This window comes from Mauremys reevesii, linkage group 23 (assembly GCF_016161935.1).
Source record: "Mauremys reevesii isolate NIE-2019 linkage group 23, ASM1616193v1, whole genome shotgun sequence".
Classification (NCBI taxonomy): Eukaryota; Metazoa; Chordata; order Testudines; family Geoemydidae; genus Mauremys; species Mauremys reevesii.
The window spans coordinates 17,548,795-17,567,913 of NC_052645.1; the positions used below are offsets into that span (position 1 = coordinate 17,548,795).

The window sequence follows — 19,119 nt, forward strand, 5'->3', positions numbered from 1 at the left end:
CCCCCAGTTATAACCCCCGCCGTTATAACCCCTGAAACCAGCCCCAGCTATAACCCCCAGGACCCCCAACCAGCCCTCAGCTATAACCCCCAGGACCCCGTTATAACCCCTGAAACGAGCCCCAGCTATAACCCCCAACCAGCCCCAGCTATAACCCCCAACCAGCCCCAGCTATAACCCCAGGACCCCTCTAACCAGCCCCGTTATAACCCCCTGAAACCAGCCCCCCAGCTCTAACCCCGATACCCTCAGCTGTGACCCTTCAACCGACCCCCCCCGCGCGTTCCAAGAACGCCCCGCCTTCCCCGGCTCACGTGCAGCGGGCGCGCCCCGTCGGGTCACGTGCCGCAGGTGTGACCTCGGACTCGGCGCGGGCCTCGCCTCAGCCACGTGATCTTCTTCCGGCCAACGGCCGCTTGGGCGCTCGCGCCCTGTCACGTGGTGCGTGCGGGGAAAGGGCTGGAAGGAAGCGCTGGGGTGTGAGCGCGAGGCCCCGCCAGTGAGTGGGGGGAAGGGAGAAGTGGGCGGGGCGCCGGGAGCCTCTGAGGCTACGGGACCCCGTGTGTGGGGGGTGGGGTCACTGTGCCCCTCCCCCGGGCCTGTGGGGCCCCCGGTGCCGGACTCCCCCAGGGTGTGGGGCTGAGGCCCGGTTAGTGCCCAAGGGAGGGATGCTTGTGCTGTAATTATTGCAGCTTATTTATATAGCATCACTGCTGTGCTCGGGGCATGTGGGGGGGGCATGATTGTGTGTGGCACGTGCATGCAGTTATGTGGTGTGTGCGTGAACATGTGCCGTCTTACGTGGGGCGTGTGGGGCGCGCGTGGGTTGATAAAATTGAGCATGCATCTGCAGACACACAAGGTGAACATGCACAGGCTCTCAGAAGCACGTATGGGCGTGCATGAGTGAGTACGGGTGTGTATGAGTGTACAAGGTTGTGCAAAACTGCATGGGTGTGTGGGGCACTTTAGGAAATACAGACATCTTGTTCTCTCTTTCATTCAGTAATTTGGAAGAATAATGTGAAAGAACTATGTGGGAAAAGAGGGCACGAGAGGAAATTTGTACTGGAGGACTAAAGCCACATTTTCAAAGTTACGTGCCTAACGTTAAACATCTAAATCCACATTGAGGCATCTACACAAGTAGTCTGATTTTCAGAGGTTTGGGGATCCCACCGCTCCAATGGGGAACTCAAGTTAGAAAATTTCATTGGTTGTGAAGGAGGAGAGCCTTGAGGAGCCGTGAGTGTGTCAAAATGTGCTACAGCCCTTTAGTGCGCGGTGGCAGGGTCCACATAGTGAGTTAGTGCGTGGCAAGCTGCTGCATACTAACTCACCATATAGACAAGCCTGAGATTTCAAGTACCTGGGGCAATGTGGGAGAAATTAGCAGAAGTGATTGGAGATGTTGAGCTGGCTGAGGCTAGGGGATAAGCTAAGGAACTGGAGAACTCGACAGAAAAAGTTACGTAGGGGCAGCTAGTAACTTTGAATGTGGCCATTGTGCTTATGTTGTCCACAGAGAATAATTTTTTTTTTTTTACAAGTTACCATGATTCTGTTTTGTTTTTCAACAGTTGTCTCTGTAAGTGCTGCGGGGAACAAGTCTGTTCTGCAGGAGTTTTGTAAAGCATTTCTGTGCCGACTATGTGAGGAATGAGGTGAAACCAGAAGTACTTCCATCCTCAAGAGAGTTAAACTGAAGAGAACTGTGTGTCTATCAACGGATTCATCACTTGAAAGCCAAAAAAAAAAAAGGAGGAGGAGAACCTCAAACAGTCCATTAATCCTGATGGAGCACCAGAAGTTTCATGGTGAACAGTCAAAATTTTGTCTGAATGCGGACAGTGAAAACATGGAAACATCGAACACAGAGGCGGATTCACTTGGCCCTGACAGAGACATAAATCCAGAAGAAGAAATGTTTAAGAAAAGGGCTGTTGTGGCTGGTGAGGCTTTTGAAATTCCTAAAATAAATTGCGTTGACAATGATGATAATGATAAAGGAAGCAGAACTATCCAAAGTGAAACATGCCTTGGTGTTGGTGATGGTGTGGATGAAAATTGTATTAAAGAACTCAGTAGCACTCTAAAAATCCCAGATCTTGAGGCATTGGGGAAAAATGAGAAGTCACATAGCATGAAAAGCTATTTGAAAGTCCAAAGTCCAGAAGAATCAGTAACATTACAGGGAGCAAGGCTGACTGGTTTGGATGCTGTCAAAACAGAGTTTCATCTTAATAATGAAGGAACCAAACTGAAAGAATTGTTAAGTCAAATGGACTTTTCAGGAAATCTTTCGAACTCCTGGGACCAGGGAACTCACTCCAAGTTGCCCATCAATCCTGATCTGAAAGATGAGAAAGAGCTGTTTAGGTTACAGTCTGATTTTTTTTCCCTTTATCCTCTATGGCTCTTGAGAACATGAAGAAAAAAGTAGGAAGTTCATTAACAGAAAAGTTTAGGATCCCCCTACTGCAAAAGCTTCCTTACACACCCCAAACAGATCTCCCCTAAACTGCTAAACTCTTACAACTGCTCCCAGCCAGCCCTCCCAGTTGTAAAAACCCTGTATTCCTTTGATACCCTCCCTAACTAAACTCCCCTTCCATCTGTCAAACCCTACTGAATCCACCTGAGAGGCTGACCATCCAGACTTCCCAGTTCCCAAAACCATCGCACACAGTGACAAACCCCCAACCAGTTTCTGCCAGTACTTGTCAGACCTCATTTCTGTGTCCCACTGTGCCAGATCTACAGCTCTCAAACCAGACCCCTTTGTAGATGATAGGCACAGGGCAGTTTATGGCACCTGGAATCATAGTGAGCCCTGGGGAAGAGGATTCCCTTTACGGTCTCATTCAGGGTGTGAAGTTTGCCTTGTTCCTGGCTGTTCTGAGGCTCAGTTGTACCACATGTTTGGGGCTGGTATGGAGCCAGAGCTGCTGTTCTTTTTGTCCTGCGAGCACCTGAAAGGGGCAGGTTGAACAGGGTCTATGGAGTATTATCTGCACTTCCTGTTATTTATAGCTGCCATTTGTAAGTGGTGTGGGAATGAGGGAAAGAGCTTTTACATTGTAGTATGAAGCCCTGCGATGAGCCTGTCTTTAAGAACATAAGAACGGCCATACTGGGTCAGACCCAGGGTGACCAGACATCCTGTTTTGGCTGGGACAGTCCCTTTTTTAAGCCCTGTCCCGGCCGTCCCGACTTTTTTGGCAAGAGTGGGCATTTGTCCTGTTTGCTCTTGCCATCTTGGTGAGTTGGCAAGAGCAAACAGGACAAATGCCCACTTTTGTCAAAAAAAAGTGAGGTGCAGAGGAACATGCAGGGAGGCGAGCGGCAATGCCAGCTCCGAGCAGGGGGGGAGGCAGAGCTCGGGTGAATGGTGATGCCAGCCCCAGCCTCGCATGGGGGGGCGGGGGGCAGTGGGGCAGGGCTCGGGAGAGCTGCTTGGGCCAGCCCTGCAGGCGCGGAGTCGGGGGAGGGCTTGGGCTAGCCCCACACGGTGTCACGTTTTCCCTTGGGGAAATGTGGTCACCCTAGTCAGACCAAAGGCCCATCTAGCCCAGTATCCTGTCTTCCGATAGTGGCCAATGCCCAGTGCTTCAGAGGGGATGAACAGAACAGATCATCATCAAGTGATCGTTCCCCCGTCATTCATTCCCAGCTTCTGGCAAACAGAGGCTAGGGACACCATCCCTGCCCAGCCTGGCTAATAGCCATTGATGGACCTGTCCTCCAGGAACTGATCTAGTTATTTTTTTGAACCCTGTCACAGTCTTGGCCTTCACAATAACTCTTTGGAGTGGAGTACTGTGTTGCCCTGGGGTCCTGTGACCGCGGAATGGGACAGGGCAGCAGAGCACAGGTGAACTGACGAACTCTGAGGGAACTGCCATGGAAAATGGGGCTCTGAGAGAAGGCCAGAGCAGGCCCAAGCCCATGGCTACTGAATTCCATGCTGGGGGCAACTGACTGTTTAATCCTTTATTTTTAAATGATTAAACAATCAGGATGGGAAATAAACATTATAATGAATAATTAATAATAGCATTTATAAATTCAGTTAATTATTTATCCTCATGAAGCGCTAAGTGCTCATTTAAGGCCATACACCACATCCCCGTTTAATTTCCATTGATATGGCGGAGCTGTGTGCGTCTGGAATCAGGTTGCATATGGCTCTTTATATGGCAGCAAGTCCAGTAATGCACTGCATGTTTATGTGAATATCAGCCAATAGGGACATACTTTGTGTGTTTTGAGTGTCTCAGTACCTGAGACTAACTTTTTAGTATAGATTTAGCCTAACCCAGCTATGTTGCTCATGGGTATGAAAATCCACAACCCTGAATGACGTTGTTAAGCTCGCCTAGCCCCTTGTGCAGACAGCGCAAGATCAACAGAAGAATTCTTCCATTGACCTAGCTACCACCTGGTGGGTTAGCTACAGTGATGGGAGAATCCCTCCTATCCCTATAGTGAATGTCTACACTGAAGTGCTACAGCATTTCTAATGAAGACCTAGCCTTAAAAATGTATGCTTCTGCTGACCCTGTAAAACTCATGTCAATGTTGTCGCAGGTTTCATAGGACTTCCACTACATTGTTTCACAGCAGCAGTACAACCAGTATACTTTTTAACCTGCTAAGATTAAACGTGGGACATGGTATGAAATACAGACCCAAAAGGGGGGATAATACAAATAGTATAAGAACCATGAAACCATGTGGTATTAATTTCTTTAGCATAGCTAATCTCCATTTTATTATGCAACAGTTCTGCTATCAGTAATTTACAGTATTGAAAGAGATATCACAAGCCAGTCCTGAGCGGCCTGGTAAGGGGAGCTGGGGGATGGGGGGTTATTGGATAAGGGGCAGGAGGTCCCGAGGGGCAGTCAGAGAATAGGGAGCAGAGGTTGGGTGGAGGTTCTGGGGGGGGCAGTCAGGAGACAGGGAGCAGGGGGATTGGATAGGGGGTGGGGTCCTGGGAGGGGGCAGTCAGGGGACAAGGAGCAGGGGGGGTTGGATAGGAAGTGGGGTCCCGGGAGGGGGTGGTCAGGGGACAAGGATCAGAGGGCTTGGATGATGGTAAAGGAGAGGTGAGGGGTGTGAGGGTTTCTCAAAAATGAAAAAGGGGACGTGATGCTGAAAAGTTTGGGAACCACTGCACTAAAGTTAGATAAGTCTTGTAGACCCTATGGTGACTCGGGAACTTCCACCACCGCTTTAAGATACAATGGTGATGAGGGTTGGACTGTCTCTTTAACTGTTAACTGTGATTGTAGCACTAGTATTTCTGAGTTGCCTTCACAAAATGAACGCATTTTCTTGTTTCATGTCACAGCTTTCACCTCCCAGCTTGCAATGAGCAGGTTACAGGCAAGAGAGTGGGAGAAACACATGCCAGTGACCGTGTTTCAAATGAAGAGCAGAGTGAACAGTCAGCAGTTACTCTGAATGTGATTAACCAGAACAAGGTGTCGTCAGAAAGTGAAGTCAGAGTATTTGGAGAGGGTTCATCTTACAGCAGAAGCCCTTATGTCAGAGAAATAAAAGCAAAGGAAACCGATTTTAGTGAAAAGATGATTGTGTCTGGTGGACCTTCTGAAAGTCCTAACCAAAATTGTGACAATGACGAGAGGGGAAGCAGAACAATTCTAATTAAACCCTGTTATGTAGTCCTGAAAGACCTCAAGGATGAGTTAAAAGAAAAATGTGAAGATTCTTTAATAAGCTTAGATATTGAAACACAGTCACTAAAAATGAAAAATGAGCGGAAGGCCAGTTTTTCTGACCTATTCCAAGTTCCTTTACATGATGTTTTAGATAAAAACAATGTTAAAAAACAAAATAAAATCATAAAAATCCAAAACATTAAGGCACTGTTGGAAAATGAGAAACCGAACAACACAGAAAAGAAAGAGATCAAAAGTCCTGAAGAAGCAGTCACTTCAAGAGGATCAGATAGTATGGATACAAAGATTCACCATAACTCTGAAGAAACTCAAGGAAAAGGGTCATTTACTCAAATGGACTCTCCAGATCTTTCAGATATGATTGGGGAGGGCATTTTCTCTAGGCTGTCGCTTATGGAAAAAGAGTATAAGCGTTCTCTCATAAATCTCTCCAGCGTGGAAGAGGAAGGCTCAAGGACAAAGAGATTACAGTCAGGTTCTTGCCCTCTATCCAACATGACTCCTGAGGTAGAGAAGGAAAAAAGTAGAGAGGTAATAACGCCTGTTGCAAAGTTTAGGAAGTTCTGGAACAATCCAGTTACGCAGTTAGGAAGGGAGGAAATATCTTATAGCTATTTAGTGATGAATCCAAATAGAAAAGGATTTAATTCTAGACTTTTTACCAGTAATATTAGTCAGTCCGGCAGGATTATTCTGGCACCTGGGAACACTTTGCAGACTGAGGATCTTCAAGGAATTCCTGTGGAAGGTACCTCCACATATTTGTCAGCCAGCAAGACAGAGAATGTGTTTGGTGAAGGAAAGTCCCATAATAGATCTCCTGTCCTGCCTGATCAGAGTGATAGTATTGAAGACATACACGTCACAGTCTGTGAACCCAGCTGCATTTCACCACCTGTTGTGGAAAAGTTTGGGGCTAATCAGAAGGGTGAGCTTCTTAGCGAAATGAAGAATCAGATGCCCAGAGTGGATAGTTTGGTTCAGTATTTCTTAGAGGAATCTGCTGAAGAAGTTTCCCAGAGACAGTTGAATGTGGAAGAACAGAAATCCTTAAACCAAGGAAACTTCAAATCCAATGATGAAAGTGACGATAGTTCTTGGTTTCTGATGGAAATTGCAGAGGACTTAGATAATGTAAATGTTGCGAATGTCCCTGATGGACAAAATAAGGCTGTGAAACAGGAGACTGGAGGAGAGCATTTGAATCCTAGTAAGGTCACCTTGCAGTCACAAAGCATGGAGGTGCCAGTGTCACGGACACACAAGGCAGAATGTCATTCTTGCTCCAATGACATAAACAAAATCAAGCACAGTGATATTAAAAAAAGCACAGCTTTTTGTTGTCTTGAATCAGACAGAGATGGACAAATTAGTTGTGTAGAAAAAGAAGTAGCTCCGGATTCAGCCAAAGAAACCTGTCTCATAGGGGTATGTACAAATACTGTTTTTAGGGATAATGATCATGAATATATGCATAAAAGAGAGCAGATTTCAGACTTGGCTTTAATTTAGGGTATGTCTTCACTGCAGAATTAGCCTGAATGACTGGCCCTCGGGTTGGCTGAGCCTGGGTCTGAACAGCCATACTGCAAAGCCAGGCCCAAGTTACTGTGTCCTCACTAGTGCTGCGTGTGTGTTGCTAGGACTTCTGAGGCCATCCCATGATTCTTTGTGCTGCAGTAAGCTGAGCCACTCTATGGGAATAGGAAGAGGGGGCTCTAGGGGCAGCATCGGGGTGAGAGCCTGGGCTAACAGTAGTGAAAACAGATCCACCCTGGGCCATCCTGCAAAGACCACATGTCCTACTCTATAATCCTGCATCATGATTGGAGCAGCTGTTTGCCGCCCTCTAGTTGAAGTATTATGTGCTGGGACCTGTAGTCTGTGTAGCTGCGTCAGTTACGATAAAGATGAAGGCAACCATGCTGTAGAACTCCAGTGGTCATAACTGGCTTACAGGCCTCAGTAGAAAATTTTCTCCAGGAAACAGTACCAACACTAAAGAAAGAAGTGATCTGCATCCTTTGCTGATGGTAATTTCAAAGTCTAAATAGGCACTTTGAAATGTTAGTATTATTGAAGTATGTCAGTTTAAAACCAGTCAGGCAGCTAGAGTCAAGATATTTAAAAATACGGGTCCAAATTCACCATTGATTTCCATTGATTTCAGGGGAATTACACCAAGGATGCGTTTGGCATGTTGTTTCTCACATTTATGCCGGGACCTGCTAAAATGGTTGATACAGGCGCTGCTGTCATCCTTAGCTGGTGTTACAGGAAGTGGTGTTAGTGATTCAGTGGGTGGCACTCTTTTCGCTTAATCAATACTGAACCAATGTACCAGCATAATTAGGGGTAGTTTGGCTGGTAAAGAGGCTGTCCTTTGGTTGATATATAAAACTGGTGGCTTGGCTACTTGTGTTCTTAAGATATATATGGAAAGAATAGGTCTGTTAGCCCTGGTGTTATATTCCAGTTAGGATAATTATATTTTGACTTCCTAAAATTTCCTCAGCAGGTTCATTTGGCTATAGGCTTATTTTCTTATGTTAGACTGTTGTGCTGTGCCTAGCTAGACAGCTGCTGTGGTCCACCCCGGAGGTGATGGCATTTCAGTGGCAGTTGATTTGAATCCTCTATATTTAGCTTGCATAGATCTTTAGGATGAAGTGTAAGGAATTTTTATGATGTTCTCACTGCTTGTTTTTCTGGGATGGACTCTGCCTGACTATTCTCCAAAGCAGATCTTTCTCAGACGGAATAAGGTCGGGATTTTCATTCTTGTAATTCTTCCTTTTATTTTCCAAGTGGTTTTCCTTTGTTGCAATTACAGCATGATTCTTTTATCTCTAGTCTATGGACATCTGGCTCTTTTGTTTGATTGCTGTTATCAAGCTGCTCAGCATAGCTTTACCTGCACCTTATTTCCATTGAAATCATTGGTCTTTTACAGACCAGGGGCAGGGAAAACTTATTCCAGAATTGACCTTGGGTCTTCTGTTTTGTGCATATTTTGTGTGCTCATATTAACACAAATAATAAACAATAATATATTACAATGATAGATCTTCAGAGTTTCACATATGTTACGCCATCATTTTCAAGTTGCAGAATAAGTTGAAAAGTGTTTCATTGTATAAAGCTTGTGATGAAAAGTTAATCTGATGAATTATGTGTTTATTTGGTGAAAGGAGCATTTGGCCCCAAGTACATAGTGGTCCTGACAATATTCCTCCAAATTAACCCCCCTCCCGCAATGTTTAACCATTTCCTACCCAGTTTTCTCACATTCTTGGAAGTAACTCATAAAACCTGCTGCTCTGCATTGCTGATGTTCAGCCTGAGGGCCTAATCCTACAAAGTGCTGAACATCTCCTTGGGAGGTGCTGAATCCCCTCAACACTGGTTATTGATGGAGCTCAGCACCTCATAGGACAGTCCTCAGCAGGCTGCAGAATTAGTCCCTGAGAGTTCTTGTCAACACTAGAATTTTTTATCTTGACCTCATTGATTATTGGTTAACATGTTTTTAAAAGCTAGTCTGTACACTTCCTAAATATTTGTTCCAGGATACAAATGTTTGTGGTGTACCCTGGGCTGTGCCTTAGGGCAGTGTTTCTCAGCTGCTGATCCCTGACATCTCCCTGACACAATTTAGGAAGGCAGCAAGCCAGTCCCTGGTATGAAATAGGTTGAGAAACACTGCCCTAGGGTGTAGGTAGTTAATAGAAATTCAAACACATCCCTAATTTAGGCCTAGTCTATACTTAAAACTTAAGTCAACATAGCTACGCTGCTCTGGGGTGTGAAAAATCTGTAGCTATGCCAACCTACTCTCAGTGTCAATGCAGCTAGGTTGACTGATGCTTGGGTCGATGGAGTTTCTACAGCAATGGAAAAATCCCTTCTATTGCTGTAGTCTGCGTCTATGCTGCTGTAACCCCCTAGCAGAGTTGGCAAAAGGAATCCTAGAATTAAAGCTGTTGTATCTCGCGCCGTGTAGACGTGGCCTTAGTGCAGGACAAGCAGAAAATGCTGCTTTGAGACTGCTTGCGTGGCCAGTCTGCAAATGTTATGTTAGCTTCAGCAGGATCAGAGACAGCTTCATGGCACTTGGCATCAGTTTGGGGGGAAATGAACTTCATTCAGGCTTTGGATTAATAAGAAATCTGATAATAAGTCTTGCCTCCCCAAAACAACCCATTCCTATAGCAGCCAGTGTGACATGCCCAGTGTACAGGGATAAGTGTGCAAACACCAACATAAATGGGACTATTTCAGTATGTGTGGTAGGATTAAATAGGGGTCTGGCAAGGTTAAGAAGTTATAACAAGGGGCATATTTATGGCTCTCAGTCATGCTGGGACTTGTTCGGGGGTTAGCAGAGAAAAGAGGTCCAGGGGATACCAGTTTAGATTAAAGGCAGAAATGCTCTTCTGGAGCAAGACAAAGGTGATTGGGCCAACAATGTAGCGGAAGACTCTATAATAGATTGGTTCTTCCTACCCCAATAGGTGTCAATGCGCTTGAAATACAGTAGGTTCCATAGTGTCAAAAACTGCATACAGCTTTGATGAAACGTGTTATACTGTAACGGCACATATAGAAAACAAACCCCTCAGTCTCTTTGCTGAAAGATAAATCTTAGCGAACCTCTTTCTGGGTTGCTTTTGCTATAATCTAGAATATCCTTTACTATCCACAGCACCTCTCATCTGAGCTGGGCTGTGTGATTTTGTGTCTAAAGTTTTATGGCTGAAATATTATTTAAGTATTCAGCAAGAGATTGGTTTATAGGATGAGACAACTAACAACACATTAGAGTAGATTAAAATACTGGATTTATAATCTCTCTGTTCTCTTTCTGTCCAAGGAGGAAGAGGGCCCTTTGGTTCATCACTCACATGGTGTGCAAATTGTGTATTACGTATGTTTATGCTTTCCTTTCTTCTGTTGCTTTTTTCTCCTTTGTGTTATGTTCCTCAGTTAGGCATAGAAGACGATGGTGAAGAGTGAATCTTTAGGCCTAATTTCAAATGGGAATTTGGACCCCCCAAATTCTTCTTTGTCCCCCATTGTCCTCAGGTTGCAGTTCCATAGCCATCACATTAGCTTGGTGGATGCAGATGGGAATTGACTAGAAATCACCAGCAGGCAATCTGTGGGAGGTGAATCCCTCTACCTTCCCTTTTTGAAGATGAGGGGAAGAGTAGTGGAATGAGGGGAATAGTTCTTCTCTGTCTGCAGAAACCTTTGCTAATCAGTCAAGGAATAAATAGACACAGCAGCAACTAACCCGTTGTGCCCACTTCTCTTGTTTATGCGGCTGCTGGATTTGTCAATGGTCATTTCTTGCTTTGGCAGGATTAAGGAAGACCTGACCTATCTTTGGGGAAATAGAACAATGCAATTTCATCTGGGCAAAGGATAAGGCAGTTTTCTTTCCTGTATTGGAATTCTCTATCCAGTGATCTAATTGTGTAGAAAGCATCAGGAGAGGATATGACTGTGGGGAAGGGAAGACAATGTAGACTAGTTATCACGGATCATTTCCTTTGTCTGGTTGGGTTAAAAAGGTGCCCTTCAACTGGCTTAGTACCTAGTTGTGTGTGAACTATACTGATGTTTGGGAGACTTGTTGCTTACACCATTGCACTGTCAGGAGCTGGGAGTGTTGTGGATGCATCATGCTCAGGTCCTGAAGAGATCAAGATATTCTTGCAGTTCAACAACCACCACTCTGGCCAGTTCAAGAGCTGCTTTGTCAGGGAATCCTGTCCTGCACTTTTTGGCTAAAAGGGTAGTGACAATCCAGGAATATGTCAAAGTTGGAAAACTGGATGGATGCCTTGAGGTTCCAGAAGGAATGTAGAGGTCCTTTTGGGGGCAGAAGGAAGGTTCTCTCAGGGACTTATTTTACAGCTATTTTTTCTGTTTTAAAATGTTTTGCTTTCTCCTCCAGAAAATGTCTGGGCCAGTAGTCGGACTCCTTGGAGTCCCCAGCAAGGCCTGTAAGCCAAGGAGACTGCAGAGACTGGTAGAATTGGAGGATTCTTCAGATGATGAGATGTGTGTTTGTTGCCAGCCCCCTAAGGTATTTTACCTCACCCCACATCATGATAAAGTAGCCCAATGAAATGGAGAGCAGCAATTAGGCAAGATTGTGATTTTTTTTTTAGAAGGAAACTTGAAAGTGAAGTATAGATGGCCAAAGGAATCCTAGAATCATAGAAGATTAGAGTTGGAAGGGACCTCAAGAGGTCATCTAGTCCAACCCCATGCTCAAAGCAGGACCAACCCCAACTAAATCATCCCAGCCAGGGCTTTGTCAGGGATCGGTAATGGGATATAAATACTTTCACCTCTAGCAATGGCTTGAATTCAGACCAAGTTGTTAGTGACCAGACGTCATTAATTTCCCGAGTGTTTATTGACTTGTGTGGCAAAAGTTGATGGTAATTATCTATTTCCTAGCAGACAGAAGTCCACATGACAAAAATTGACACCATATTGGTACCCTTGCAGGTAATCTCAGGAGAGAAAGAGTCAGGAGTCAATTTGTAATCTCCAATATGTGCTAGGGAAAAGCCTTTCCAGAGAGGAATAGTAGTAGTTAATTTCCTCTTGCATAAGCAGCCTCTTGCCAGTTAGCCAAGGAGTCATTAGGGAGAGCAGATGGTCACTCTCTCCCCTCCCTCCCCCCTGTGAGAGGTTGATGTTGGGAAGCCACTGTTGAAGGGAGGATGAAGGAAAGAGACTGATTATCAGTTAAGATGGGCTGAACAAGAAGCAGGACTGAGTGGACTTGTAGCCTCTGAAGTTTTACATTGTTTTGGTTTTGAGTGCAGTTATATAACAAAAAAAATCTACATTTGTAAGTTGCACTTTCAGGACAAAGAGATTGCACTACAGTACTTGTATGAGGTGAATTGAAAAATACAATTTCTTTTGTTTATCATTTTTACAGTGCAAATATTTGTAATAAAAAATAATATGCACTTTTATTTCAATTACAACACAGAATACTATATATATGAAAATGTAGAAAACCATCCAAAATATTTAATAAATTTCAATTGGTATTCTATTGTTTAACAGTGCGATTAAAACTGCTATTTATCGCAATACATTTTTTAATCACGATTAATTTTTTATGGGTTAATCCCGTGAGTTAACTGCATTAATTGACAGCCCTAATTTAAACTCTGACACATGAGGTTTATTCCCTTAGCCAAATTCTTTTGTTGCATTAACTGTTATAACCCTGGATATTTTTATTATCCATATAAACATCTAGTCTCCTCTTCAGTCTGACTAATTTCTTGATCTCAAAAGTATCCTGTGGCAAGGAGTACACAGTCTAATTACATGTGGAGTGAAAAAGTATGTCTAGGGGCTAGCAATCTGTGCCCTGAGTTGTTATGTGGGACACCTGGGAAGTTCCCAGCCCCTGCTGCTGTCAGTGCTGTGACAGCAATGTGCCTAGGTTCTGAAGGGAGAGAAGCCTCATATTGTTTAGCAGTTGCTCCTCTAGCCTAAAGAATAGTGATCACAATTCAGTGAAGTAATGATGGAGTAGGAAAATTGGATAGATACTTGTGGTTGCAACCGGGGCTTGGAGGACTAGGAGATGGAGAATGTTTCTGTTACTTCAATTTAAAGCTCACACACTCTGTTTTGGAAATGTCTTTGTCACGGGCAATGTTTTCCTCCTTCAGAAAATGTCTAGGCCTGTCCCGGGAGTCTCCAGCAGCAAGGCTTGTAAGCCATGTAAGATGCGGAGAGTGGAGGAATTGGAGGATTTATCAGAAGACGTATATGTTGATTTCCAGGTTACTCAGGTATTTCATCTCTCCATGTGCCATCCTGACATAACCCAGTGAAAAAGAAAATGCAGAGTAGCAAGAAGGGTGGGATTACTGTGTTTTTCAAGAGGGAAATTTAAAATAAAGCATGGATAGAGGACTGATAATGGGCTATAGGCCTTTTACCGCAAGATCATTAGTCTGAATCTGCCCAAGGTCCCTAGTAAACCAAAACTGTTACCATCTCTTGGATGTTCAGTGGCCTGTGTGAAATGAGGTGGTGATTTTTGTCCAGTTTCTGGTGGACTGTGGAATTTCCCCTAATTGCAGCCTCAGGAGCAGGTGGAGGAGAGAGGAGATGATTTTACATTGAATCTCGGGTCTTGCTGCCAGGGAACCCAATTGAATTGCTACACATGCAGTTGCAGGTCTGCTTGAACTGGTCTTGATAGTGGACAGGTGTCTATGAAATGAGAATATTATTCCACTGTTCAGATATTTGAGAGCTATTAATGGGAAGTAGAAATTATTTTCAGTAGCAGAGAAGCAGTAAAACAAGCAGTAATAGCCTGAATCTAAACACAAACTCTCAAGATATTATAAATAAAGGTCTGAGCAGTGTAAGTCTTGAAAGCAGTGACTAATTCCATTCCCAAAGCTATCTGCAGCTGGGTATTTGGTATATGGTGTCACTGAATTTTGTGCTAGCAAGGCTGGTTGTCTGCATGAGTTCTTCCATATTCCATTCTCTTTTCATCCCATTTTTCCTCTCTCTTCCTTTAATCTTTATTATGATTGATGCAACACCAGGAAATTAAAGACAGCGATTACCACCCAACATTATATAAAAAAGAAATGAAGCAGCTCCTGAAACCATACGCAGCACATGTGCTTTGGCAAAAGCCTTTGAACTCAGGTAAGTTGTTAAACACTGAAACCAAGGACAGGTGGCCTAGAAACTGAGTCATCTTATTCTCACTGTTGTTAGCTGTGTATGTTCATGTTCCTCATTGTCTCGTGTGCTGTGTCAGATCACCCTAAGCTTTCTGAAGTGGAAATGTGCCTAGAGGAGTTTCTTTCATATGACAGTTCCCTTTTCACAAGGACAGCTGATACAGAAAGGGTCTAGCTGTGTAACCTCTCTTATGGAGGCAAGGTAATACAGATGGTGAAGCATTAGCCATTACTTTTTCTTGGAAGCTGGCCTTCACAAAATTAAAGTAATTAAGAAAGTAATTAAGTCTCTAGCCCTTATGGTTGAAAAATGAACCTTTAGAATGTGAACTGAATGTAAATCAATTCAGTGGTATCGTTCTGAGTGTACAGAAATCATGAAACAATAGGTGTGAGAGATGAGAACTGCCCCATGTCTTCTCAAGGAGGTATTGAACCTGAAGCATAATAATGATATTCTAAATGTCAAAATTCTTAACTAGTTCTCATTGATCAGCATATCCAAGAAATAAGAGGGCGGATCAGTTTATTAAGATCTGCGCTATCTGCTTATGGACATTACACTGGGACAGAACTCAGGTTCTGGATGGAGTTTGGAAGAGTACCACACTTTATTTGGTTCCAGTTCAGCTCTTGTCTTTTCCCTCCTGGGGATTTAAATCCTGGTGCAGGCCAGCTGAAAATGAATTTGGTGGGCATTTGTTCACAGCCCTTAGCTTCTAAACAGTTCGGCATGATACAGTCTATGCTAAAAAGATGCCGAATACTTGAATAGCAGATCTTATTACAGGTCATGGCTGAGGTGCATTAACCAAAGTTACACAGAGAAACTTGCATAGCTCATGCTCACACGGTGACTGGCTTTGCTGGTACAGTGACTCCCAGACTGAGATGTGTGTCTAGAGCTGTTGGGTAACTCCTGCAGCTAACACACTGCTATGTTGTTCAAGCAGCCGTCTGCTCCTTCAGTCCTGCTATCCCTTTAAATTAAGGGGAATCTGCTAGCAGTGTTCCTGGGGAAGGAACTTCAAGAGGAATTAACACCCCCCTCGCGAGGGGCAGGATCTTTGTAGTGTGAACTGAACTGATCACTCTACTTCTAGCAGTATGCTAATACTGAGGAAGGTCATCAAATGTTATGAAACTTGTTCAAGTGGCATTATGCACAAAAAGTGACCGTCAGGTCACACTGAGGGCTTTTCTTCTCAGTCTCACAGTTCCAAAGCAGATTTGCTCAGTTTACAAGTTAAGAGGTGATTTTTCTAATGGATAGAATCTCAGCTTAGATTCTGAAAATCAATCTGGGTTCCTTCTGCCTCTCAGTTTCTCTCCAATATTGAAGATTCTGCAGTCAAAATTGATCCTGTTGATGATACACGAGGTGGCCGAGAACCCGGCTTGCTCTCTGGCTCTACGGGCTGTTCAGAGGAAATGTGAATAAAACTGGGTTTGGGGTCCAGTTGTGCAGCCCTCACTCACAATGAGTAGTACTCAGGCCAGGAGTCCCACTGAGCTTGGTGTGACTACTGGGTTATAAAGACTATTCAAAGTGAGTGGGATTTGCAGAACCAGGCACTTTGTGAATAAAGGCAGACACTGGCTGTCTTATCAGCATGCAGTACAAAAATGAAATTGTTTCCTTTATTGCATCTTCCGTAGGAAAGCAGTTACCACAGGGCAGTGTGGTGTCCCTGTAATGTCCCACCTTTGTTGGTAGCATTTCTGCCATTAGCAGGAAAGACCTTACTTTTACACTGATTGATGCGTAGGTGATCTTTGTTTTATTTATAACTATAGCCCAGGTAGCAGATGAGCAGCAGCGTTGTCCTAGCACACACAGCCTTGGCTCACTATAAATAGATTAGACCTTAATCCTAAAAAGATAAAGCAGTGCTGCTACTTGAACAGATTAAATAATGTCGTGGAGAATTTTCCAGTGTATACAAAGGACGGAACGAAGCTGGGAAGCCATAACTTAATTCCAGTGGCAGTAATCTGTCAATTCAGTTGTCACGCAAATAGGGTAAAGTCTTCACTCCGGACACATGGCCTTCACCCCTTGCATTTTGATTTGTTAGTGTAATTATGTTACACAAAGTATTGTGGCAGTGCAGAATATTTCTAACGGTGCAGTATATACCCTATTACAAGATATATTTGATGCTCGGTTTAATAAGTTACAAGAATCTGCCCCTGGTTGTAGTGATTTGTATGATGGGTGAATGGGCTTTTCTTAAAGGGCTGGAGGAATATAAAAGGGTCTGTATTCAGCTGTAAATCCATTCTGTGTTTTGGCACAACCCTCTTTGAACTAAATGGGTGTATTGTGGGAATTCCTTTTTGTCTGGAATTTTAGTTTAGCATCATTATAATTTAGGAATGTAAGTATTTTCTGCCTCTCGCCAAGCCCTTGTCTCCTTTGAATGAAAGTCTTAGTTTAAACAGTAAACCAAATTAACCATTTCACCTCTGGTACCTGTGCCTTTACTTGCCAGATATGTCCCGAGAAAAATATCTCCAGGGCAGTGGTTTTCAACCTATTTATCATTGTTGGCCACATCCAATATTACCTGTATGGCCCTGTGGGTGTCACATGGGCCGCAGATGGGTGCTGATGGGGCTGCAAGTGGCCAGTGGGCTGCAGATTGAGAACCACTGCTCCAGGGTAACCCCATTCTGTTTTGATTTTACTGTCTCATCAATAGGCTTTGGAAGCCAAGATGCAGGAGTGGAGATGGGCTATGGAAGCCAAGATGCAAGAAGTGAAGCAGTTAAAACGATAACCTAGTATAAATAGCAATTAGAATAATAATAAATAAGTGATACGGTTTAGTTATACAAGTGATGAGGCTAAATCTTTTTATGTTTATGGCAGATGCATATACTAAATAACCTTCATACTCAATGCCAAAATACCTTCTTACATTAGATTATGTGCTGCTAGCTAGAAGGCAGTATTGTTTGCATTGGCATTATTTAGCTGTTTGAAATTCAGAGCCACTGCATTCATGGTAGTGGTTTCAGACAAAACTTGGAATTCTCCCATTGTGTTCAATTGATGCAATTAAAAAAAAAAAGAATTGGACTTTTTATTGGCTGCTGAAATTCAAAAAATTGCTTCACAAGTCTGTCAACACAAAAGCTTCACCCCCTACTCCCCACCCAAAGGGGGTTCAGCAATGATCTTTATGGATTCCCCCTGCTAGTACTGCAGGGAGAGTGTCTGAGATTTTAGAGCTTCTCTTTTGTTTTAAGATTACAGTAATGAAAAGAAGAGGAGGGGTAGGAGACCAGCCTCTAAAGAAGCTTCAGCTTCTGTTCATGGTTTGCAGCTGTCTGAAGAACAAAGTCGAATTAAGGTCATTGACTCATTGCGTGGGATGCTACAGAAAAGGTAAAGTGGCTTATGCATGATAGGTGGCAGGGAAAAGGCTGGGGACATCTTACATGAAAGTCACATGGAATTATTGAATAAAGTCTTGTGTTTGATGCGGTTTCTCATAAATGACAGGGCAGTGGAAACTTTCTTGTTGATTTGATTATTGTTATGCAGTAGCAGAACATCTCTTAAAACATGCAGCTCTGAGATGTAATAGTCTTGTTTCCCATAGGGAATGGATCCATTTTAAGAGGAGGGCCGCAATTTTCTCAACTTAAACTCCTGTGGAGCCCTGCATCACAGCCACCATTCTCTGTGGAAAATTGGGTGGAACTCCCTTCGGAGTCGATCTGTGCAATTCCTTAATCAATGAGAGGGGCGGCTGTTGAGTGATGTGAAAATCCTCCTATCACTTATGGTGAACGTGCTAATTCTATAGCATAATCAGTCCTTGCTGATTTTAGGAGCAAGGGAGCTGTTTTTTAAAAATGTGGCCCTTTAAGAGGTTTCAACTTTTATTGTTTACCTAGAACATTCCATGTCATGTATGATATTGACACTCATTTGCATACCAGAATTATTTTATTGCAATAGATTGCTCCATTTGTTATCTCACTCTTTGCTACTGTTCATGTTTAATTCATTTGGCAGGCTTAGCCCTTTTATTAGGTAATCATGTAAGAAGGTTTTGCTAGTACACAGAAAATTGGATTAGGGTGGTGAGGTTAATTCAGTACATTTCAGCAACTGGAGAGCCAGCTTCAAATCCTTATTAGGTCAGAAGTGGAAATGAAATTGGTGGGTTTCATCCTAGGGCCTGATTCTCCACTGTCTTGCGTAGTCACTTGCACTCACTTTGCCTAGATGTAAAGGCCTATATAAGGTGAAGGCAGTGGAGACTCAGGCCCTCAGTCCGTATTTTTCCACTTTACAAAAATATCACATGATTCGTAGCCTTTGTTAAGCGGTCTGGTCCAAAGTCAATGGAAAGTCTCCCATTGAGTTTAGCAGGCTTTGTCTGAGACCCAAGAATTCTAGGTCTGGAATAGCAGGCAGTACTGCTGATATTAAAGCAGGGGCACACTGGCAGAGTGACAGGTATATGGTGACAGGTTTCAGAGTGGTAGCCGTGTTAGTCTGTATCAGGAAAAACAACGAGGAGTCCTTGTGGCACCTTAGAGACTAATTGATTTATTTGGGCATAAGCTTTTGTGGGCTAGAACTCACTTCATTAGATGCATAAAGTGAAAAATACAGGAGCAGGTATAAATAC

The 19,119-nt window shown here is 43.6% G+C and overlaps 1 protein-coding gene across 9 annotated transcripts in view; it reads left to right on the forward strand.

The window, feature by feature from the left end:
• The first annotated feature begins 395 nt into the window (after nucleotides 1-395).
• The window catches only part of SPOCD1 (SPOC domain containing 1), a 33,756-nt gene continuing 15,032 nt past the window's right edge, over nucleotides 396-19,119 (forward strand). For 2 of the 9 annotated variants that reach the window (XM_039511141.1, XM_039511148.1), the window contains exons 1-8: nucleotides 396-499; nucleotides 1,581-2,379; nucleotides 5,357-7,136; nucleotides 10,582-10,635; nucleotides 11,671-11,802; nucleotides 13,427-13,549; nucleotides 14,324-14,429; nucleotides 17,723-17,861. In XM_039511141.1, coding sequence (XP_039367075.1) covers nucleotides 1,796-2,379; nucleotides 5,357-7,136; nucleotides 10,582-10,635; nucleotides 11,671-11,802; nucleotides 13,427-13,549; nucleotides 14,324-14,429; nucleotides 17,723-17,861 — 2,918 coding nt within the window. In that variant the 5' untranslated portion in view covers nucleotides 396-499; nucleotides 1,581-1,795. Of the gene's footprint in view, nucleotides 500-521; nucleotides 650-730; nucleotides 863-1,027; nucleotides 1,096-1,286; nucleotides 1,468-1,580; nucleotides 2,380-5,356; nucleotides 7,137-10,581; nucleotides 10,636-11,670; nucleotides 11,803-13,426; nucleotides 13,550-14,323; nucleotides 14,430-17,722; nucleotides 17,862-19,119 lie in introns of those variants that run through there. The other 7 variants (XM_039511149.1, XM_039511146.1, XM_039511142.1 and 4 more) reach the window with 7 other exon arrangements.